General features: G+C 35.0%; 1 protein-coding gene across 2 annotated transcripts in view; it reads left to right on the top strand.

Annotated features, from left to right (window-relative positions):
- wg (Wnt family member 1 wingless) overlaps nt 1–8195 on the top strand; it is a 105136-nt gene that overhangs the window by 71623 nt on the left and 25318 nt on the right. For both annotated transcript variants that reach the window (XM_081760261.1, XM_081760271.1), the window contains exon 3: nt 7108–7373. In XM_081760261.1, the coding sequence (XP_081616387.1) occupies nt 7108–7373 (266 nt within the window). The remainder of the gene's footprint in view (nt 1–7107; nt 7374–8195) is intronic.

Genomic DNA, 8195 nt, shown 5'->3' with positions numbered 1-8195 from the left:
AAGGGAAGAAGAAAAGCTAAAAAAGACGAAGAATTGTAGAGATTCTTTTTCCATCATCCACGACCTTAGCGCCTCTGAAGACACAGGTGAAAGATTCAGCTACTGTACACAGGTGGAACAATTGCCTTAATTATAGGATAACACAGGAGAGTGGTTTTTGTGTGGAAATGATAAAGAGAGAACAAGTATAATGTACAACTTCTTTAAATCTCGTCTGAATAAGAAGGAAAGATACAAAAAAAAAAAAAAAAGTACAATGTTAAGGGACATATGAGAGAATGTATACAACCATTTTTGATATGTATGTGTGTGTAGGTATGAATACGTATATCAAATAAAAAGATGAACATAATATAATAACGCTCTTGTCAGCACTGTATAGTTACACCAATTGCTTATTTAAGATAAATTGTGCATTCATGCTGTTCAGCATATAACATATATTTCTTCATATCTTTTTCTTTCTCTGCCTCGTCCAAGAAAGTTCATCCGAGGATTTTTTTATTATTATTTAAAAATAACTATATGTCTTTTTTATATATATTATTATTCGTGTATAACTTATGTACAGTATAATTTCTTTCTGGTCTCCCAAGTTTTTCTTTTTTCTTTTTCTTTTCTTTCTGTAGCATTTCATTTTCTTACATGATACTTACAACCAATATGTTTCTACATGTCAGCTTAATTGCTGTCTTATTTTCTTATAGTTTTTTTTTTTCATCTATATTTCCTTCTCACCATGTTAAAAACTGTTGTCCTGGCGTTTTTGAGTTAACTTTTTTTTCTTTCTTATTCTTTCACTGGGTGGTCTTTGTGTAGCAGGGAAGTTCTTTCTTTACGAAAGGTTAAGAAAAAAAAGCAATATATTTGTGTTGTGGACAAGCAAAGAAGGTCACACACACACACAACACGCAGATACACAGGTGAGAGAGCAAACGAGAGAATATGACGAATCCTTTGTCTCTAATGGTAATCGTTCTCTCTTTCTCACATCTTCCCTCTATATATACTTACTACTTGTATTATATACTGTGTGTGTGCTCCCATGTGCAACCTCAACCTTGCTTCGGTATGTACCTACTCGAGACCTACCAACTTGACTATATATATATATTACCTATCTACCCACCCTATTACTTCATTTTCCTCACTTTTTTAACTTTACTTCCCTCCTCCTCTTACTCAGTTCAACATCTTTAGACATATGCGACAGTTAATGTACATGGTAATTAACTGGCTACCTGTGTGATGTGAGGTCAATGGCTTTTATTATAAACCTGTAAAATTGGCCCACCTGTAAATTGGACAATCAGTAAACTAAGTATATTGGAAGATAGTTTTTTTTTTGTGTGTGTGTGTGTGAAGTATAATGCAAGTATAATTAATGATATGTTAATTTGTATTTTGTAATCATAGGATTCAAAAGCACGTTAAAAATATTTTATGTACGAATTATCAAAGAATTCCATCCATTCTTCTATATCTATGATGTTCTTTGACAAGACACAAAGAGGTTCCCATAAGTCTGAAGGTTGCTCTTTTTAACTTCAGGGGCGAGAGATCTGAATTCAGTTCACGGTTGGATTTCAAAGTTGGAATGCCAGTAAACTGTAGCTTTTACACCGGCATACCACCAAAGCATTACCGCCATAAGTCGTACGTACCACCGACAGCGGCTCACGTACCACCAGTGGTACGCGTATCATAGGTTAAGTAACTGCTGTAGTCTATTGAGTACTGAAAGGAAACATTAAGTTCCAAACTGTGAAACAAGTAAAATTAACTTAATTAATTAGTTTTCGAGATACCGTGTATTTGGATCTTATTGTTCTAATCACCCGGACCTGTTAAGTTGCTATCAATAGTAAGGCTACCTCTTGTTGGCAATTTGCAACAGAAACTTTCGTCTTGTATCTGTTAACTGCGAAAATTATATTTTATCCTCATAATAGCTTCGTCGTTGTTTTTTTTTTTTTTTTGTATTTTTTTGTAAGCATTTTCTTTTTTAACCTTTTATCCCGTCCTTTGTTGAAGACTTAAAGGACAATGAGCTATTTCAGAAGCGGGGCTATTTATTCGCGTAGCAACTAACGTACACACCAGCAATTACCGAAGCTGCCATTAGGACACGCAAAGCCTCGTGCGAAAACATGTCTGACCATGTAACGTAGGAACTCGTGTTTTTTTTTTTTTTTTTTTAATCTTTATTTAACACTAACGTTCTGTAGATTTGTAAATCGCACAGAGAGTCAGTGTAATCTAAGGAGTTAATTTTCACGAAATTGTTTTCCCTGAGGGACATTATTCCTCACATCAGTTATAAGCGCTTTGCCACCATCCTAGTCTAAATACTGTTTGTTCACTAAAGTAATATTGAAATTTCAGAAAGAAGATAAATATCGAAGATAAGAGAATTGCAAGACTGCTGGAAGAAGAAGTAGAAGAAGAAGCAATGAACAATTTGTCCAATATTAGTACTGAAATGGCGCCTATTGCCTTCAGCAAAAACATTGTGTGTCCTTGGCAATGAGCAGACAGGTTCCTCAAATTTCATTTTCAATAATTTAGTTTCGTGTATTCTGCGTATAACACAACTTAAAAACGTTCCTTCTGTGGTTCTCGATGAAGTTCTTGAATTTTTTTCTCAAAATGTTTTACACGGGAATGAAACACGTGAATCTTTTTTGTATACCATATCAACAGCCGTGTGTGTTCGTATGTTCCTTTATTTTCTACCTGACACAAACACACACACGAATATAAGGACGGACAACAGAGCGAATTGAAGAAGATTGAAGGTCACTCAGCGGGTTGTCCAGTCGGAGAGCAACTTCCATGGTTTAAAAGACAGACGAAACGCTTCAGCATAATGCTTAATAGATCCGTGCCCTCTGGATAATGTGACACGTTGTCTACGATATCAATCCCCAAAGCCATGACCTTACGTTCTGCCCAACAAGACTATAACACAACAATAACATTCCATTTTCACGGACTCCTGACAACTTAATATTGTCGACACATACGCTAAGAGTTGAAACAGCAAGATTGTATATTTCATATATCATGCATGTTGCATTGCGGAGTTCTTTGTCACACGATGTTATTGTTTTTGTGTTCACGTGTTTCTTTCTTTTAAAGTTAGGCTTTTCGTTTTGTCAGTATTATAGGTTTACATCTGATTTGACTTTTATTCGGAATAGCATTCTGAATTCAATTTATTTTCATGCAGGAAATGTTTGCTACTAACATTTTGAATGTAAAAACTTATTGTCTACAAAAACATGGCTAAAGCATGGAAATATAGAGATATATAATAGTGACTTTTTTTATTTAATCATTTTGTACTGCAATTTTCAGATCTTTATTATTATTATTATTATTATTATTATTATTATTATTAATAATAATAATAATAATAATAATAATAATAATAATAATAATAAAAGCAATTATTCTAAAAAATGCAACTCATTCCTGACACTTTTTGTGAATTGCTTGAAAAATGTTGACCATGATGGTCAAGACCATTCGTGTTGTTGTTCTAGCGTCCTTGTTCAGCATCGAGACTATTTGAGAGTGGATCATCAGTTTAAGGTGAAATTCAAACCACCCTAATGCGTTCAAGACTCTCCCATCGGGAATCGAACCCGGAACCTTGTGCACTAGAGGCGCTAGCTGTAGATCATTGGCGGCGAGGTTTATGTGTAAAAATAATAAAATTTGAAATTAATATAATCATGGAGAATAATCACTGGAAAACTTCTCTTGTAGAAATTAGTGGTGCGGAGCGACGCCTGCACACATGCAACCATGCCTGGTTGTACGGTTGTTAGTGTTGCATAATTTTAGGAGCTTCCATGACTTGCTGTTTTTTTTTTTTTTTTTTTTAAATATGGGTAACAATTTTAGCATATTGATACCTATATAACTAATCAGTATTTAGGAATCGACATTGTGACGGAATATATTTCATAGCGAACACGGGAAAATTGAAGGAAATTAAGCATTTTCACTCCAACTTTGGCCTTTAAAACCAACCTAATGATTATAATTATACTGTATAATAATTATTATTGCTATATTTTACTCAGAAGATTGCATATGAAGTTTCTACTTCTCTCGGTGTACAACTGGTACCATAAATCAATACAGCATTGAAGAAATAGAGTTAATTGTGAAATTCCATGATCTGCAAAGAATGGACATGTCTGATGAAGTAATTTTCATTGATTACATTCCTGTATGAAGTGTTGTATTAACCACAGAATATAAACTTCATATGAATTTCAGAATGAAAAGAGTGAGTTTCATATTTGTGTACCCGAACATAAAACCACGATAGTAATGGAATCTGAAATTTTAAGTTAAAAAATCTAAAGCAGCAACGAAGAATGCAGCAAACTCAAAGGAGGACAAAGACAGCCAAGCCGTCTGGATACAGGTGGAGAATTTTCGATACACGTATATGTGTGTGTGTATGTGTATATGTGTGCGTAGCTCGACCTCCCAGACGGCCTCACACGGTCAGTCAGCCAACAGGTCCTGCCTGATGAGTTATGGATATTCTCTTAATCTCGTTGGGAACCCCCCGCCAAGAGACTTGTAGGATAATTACGTCATCAGAATGACCCCTCGCGCCCCCTTTTTGGGACGTCTACAGTGAAAAGCAGAGCTGTGCAGACCCATTCTCCCCTCTTAAGTGGGTTTCTTCTTCTATTTTTTATTCTTTTTTATTATCATTATTTCAAGCGCCGCGCCAGGTTAGAGGAAGCATAATATTCTATAAGGACGAGCACACGTTTCACGGTAATGAGGCTGAATTGAATTCTTTCGTGTATAGGTTATAGACTCGCCAGCTAGCAGGAGATCCACAAGTATGCTGGGACCGGGGCGGGAGGCTTTTGGTTTGCTATGTGGGTTGGAAAGCTTGAGGGAACGAAAGAAGAACAGTTGACCTTCGAGAGTGAATCTTCAGTTTCTGCGGTTTGTTTGTGGATGCATCGAAGATGTTCCTTGGCTTTCAGAACTATGATGTAATTAATTAATTCAGCGGAGTTGTTGGTTAATGGTTTTATCATTTTGAAGAAGATATAAAGAGGTTTGGGGGAGGTTGGAGGGCAAAGGACGCAAGGGCTGTACCACACAAGAATTTGAGAATGGATAACATCTCTTCGTCAGCTATTATCCTTTGTACCGTATGCTCTGCCAGGAATGGTTAAAGCTATCAAAGCAATTCATATTAATTATAAAAATGTGCAAATTTTTTTTTAGGAATATTTCTGCATATTCTTGATTCCATAGAATTATGATCTAGCTATTTAAAAAAGAAGGTGGTAACAGAGTTGGCCAACTTCGGAGGTTTCTTTTTGAAAACGTAGTGTTATGAAACTGTGGTGGAACTAAGTATTTAATAAGCGTTGTTAACATTATTTTGATTTCACTTCTAACTTATTTTACTTCAGAATGTTAATTTGGTTGTTGTATATTAGGTTGTTACTTACCATTTAGAGGAAAAGAAAACTTTGTTATAATAACTAAATATTGATACTTATATGACGATTGCGTAAATGTATACTTAAAAAGAAGCAAGCTTTTGAGAATTGAATATTGTATTAATGACCAAACAAGTTGGGTCATTAGTTTTCTTAGAACCCTTAAGAATATGTTTAAACATCAAGTAAAATTATCTATAATGAATAGGATCGGGAAGTTCGTCAAGTTATATATTCCTCTATAATGAAAAACTCAATGCAAATGCTTATAAAAATTTTGTTCATGACCTGCCAGTTTTAAAATTCTATATTTTAGAGTAAATGTTATGTTATTACTTTTTTACCATTTTGATTTTTAAGTCTATATACTCAAACCTTTTGTTATTTTCAGCCACATTTGCGCATGTAAAAAAAAAAAATAATAATAAAATAAAATAAAATGTACAGTTATAAAAGGTTTGAAGTGTTGAGTTTCAATAGATTCTCCTCCACCTCTTCCTCCAGTGGCATGTTTATGTATTTCAAGTACGGTACCATTATGTTTATTGACTTTAAAAGGAATATTTCACAATAGAGTGTGTGCTTCTGGATAAACAGAGTTAGCTCATTCAAACCATTATTACAATAATAATAACAAGCAAACAAAAAAAAAAAATATATATATATATATATATATATACATTTTTATCAAAATGAAAACTTTATAATGAAAAAGTACAACTGGACTGAGATTGAGACCAATTCCCAGTTTAACGTGATGGTGCTTTAAAAAGTACAACTGGACTGAGATTGAGACCAATTCCCAGCCTAACGTGATGGTGCTTTAACCAATTTACAACTCAGTCCGCTTCTTGGCCAGAAAGACTCTGCTCTTGAGAAGTCGATGCTTTATAGTTAACACAGTGGGACGTTGTTCGAAAGACTCATTCATTGGCCCAGTCACATTTTTTTCAATTTCCATTGGATTCGGATCTACAAAGGAGATATGTTATACAGAAAAATCGGTTTATTTTTCACGTGACGTTTATCAATATTTACTAAAGCACAGAATATATTGCTAGTTATTATTTTGACATTTTTTTCTTTTGTAATTTCTTGAAGTCCGTCACTTTCGTACCCTTCATTAAAATTGTAGATCTTTTTTAAATTGCAAATTATTGAGTTGATTTTGAGTTTAACGTCCCGTTCAGCAGCGAGGATATATGAGACTTGGACCTACTGATTAACGCGAAATCCAAACCACATCAGCTCCCACCGGGAATCGAACCCGAGTCTCCCACACCAAAGGCGCGTAGGCTAACCGCGTAGCCACGAAGGGGCTCAAATTTTAAATTAGTTTTCATTGTCTCCCTTATGTATAATTTTTATATTTATTTAAAGAACGACTTTGAATCAACAAATTCCGAGTCCTCAAAATATTGACAGATTGTCCAATATGTAATTGCTTGAAAATTATAGTAACAAAACTAGCGAAACGATACTCTAAAGCGATTTAAAAACAAATACAAACACACACACATAGACGTAAATTTTTCATATTGCAATTTAGTATTTTTAAGAAAAGATAAACCTCGATACATACTATAACATATACTTTTACCATGTCTTCCAGGATGCCGTGAAACAGCATTTATCTATGCTATAACCAGTGCAGCAGTGACGCATGCAGTGTCCCGAGCGTGTAGTGAAGGGACCATAGACTCCTGTTCGTGTGACTACAACGCCCGAGGACCTTCTGGTGTTGACTGGGAATGGGGAGGCTGCTCCGACAATATTAAGTTTGGATACGAGTTCTCCAGGGAGTTCGTGGATGCTGGCGAAAGAGGAAGGAATATCAGGGAGAAGATGAATTTACATAATAACGAGGCTGGAAGAAAAGTAAGTAAAATTGGTGTTTTTTTGTTATTAGGACAATATTTCATATTGATTTTTTCATTGAATCATTGGACGCTGCTCATGAAAGAAAAGAAAAGAAATGCTAATTGAAAATTATATGGTCATGCTAGGGATCAAACTCGGACTTACCCATGTGAAAGAGGCATGCACAATATATATATATATATAGGGTGTTTCAAATCAACACTGACAACGTTTTCGAGGTGATTCCTGATACTAAGATAAGACAAAAAGTATAGACCAACCTGGGTGCGCAAATGCTTCCTTTCGGAGTTACAGGCTGCCGAAAACATGAAAAAGTTAAGTTTAAAGGTCCGTAGCTCCAAAACTATAGGACCTACCGTAGTCGGGTCAAATATTCACTTAGGAACTAATATGTGCCCTATCCAAATGTCCATGTTTCAGAATCCTAAGGTATTCAAGCAACAATTTTTATAGAGGCAGTTTGGCTACAGGCATATAATTAGAAGTACTCACCAACTACTTTTATAAAAATTGTTACAGAAGTGCTGCAGGATTCTGAAACATGAATATTTGGATAGGACACATACTAGTTCTTAAACAAAGTCTTGAACCGACTACGATATGTCCCATAGTATTGGAGCCATGGACCTTTGAATTTCATTTTTTGATGTTATCGACAGCTTATAACTTCGAAAGGAAGCATTTGTGCACCCAGGCTAGTATATATGTTTTGTCTTATCTTGGTGTCGGGAATCACCTCCCACACGTTGTCAGTATTGTTTTGAAACACCCTGTATATATTAAGGGCATGGGAAAGCTATTCGATTATTACGAAAAATT

This window comes from Thermobia domestica, chromosome 1 (genome assembly GCF_964235325.1).
Source record: "Thermobia domestica chromosome 1, izTheDome1.hap1.1, whole genome shotgun sequence".
Taxonomy (NCBI): domain Eukaryota; kingdom Metazoa; phylum Arthropoda; class Insecta; order Zygentoma; family Lepismatidae; genus Thermobia; species Thermobia domestica.
Note: the sequence above shows the minus strand (reverse complement) of the source record. Positions and strands in the feature narration are given on the sequence as shown.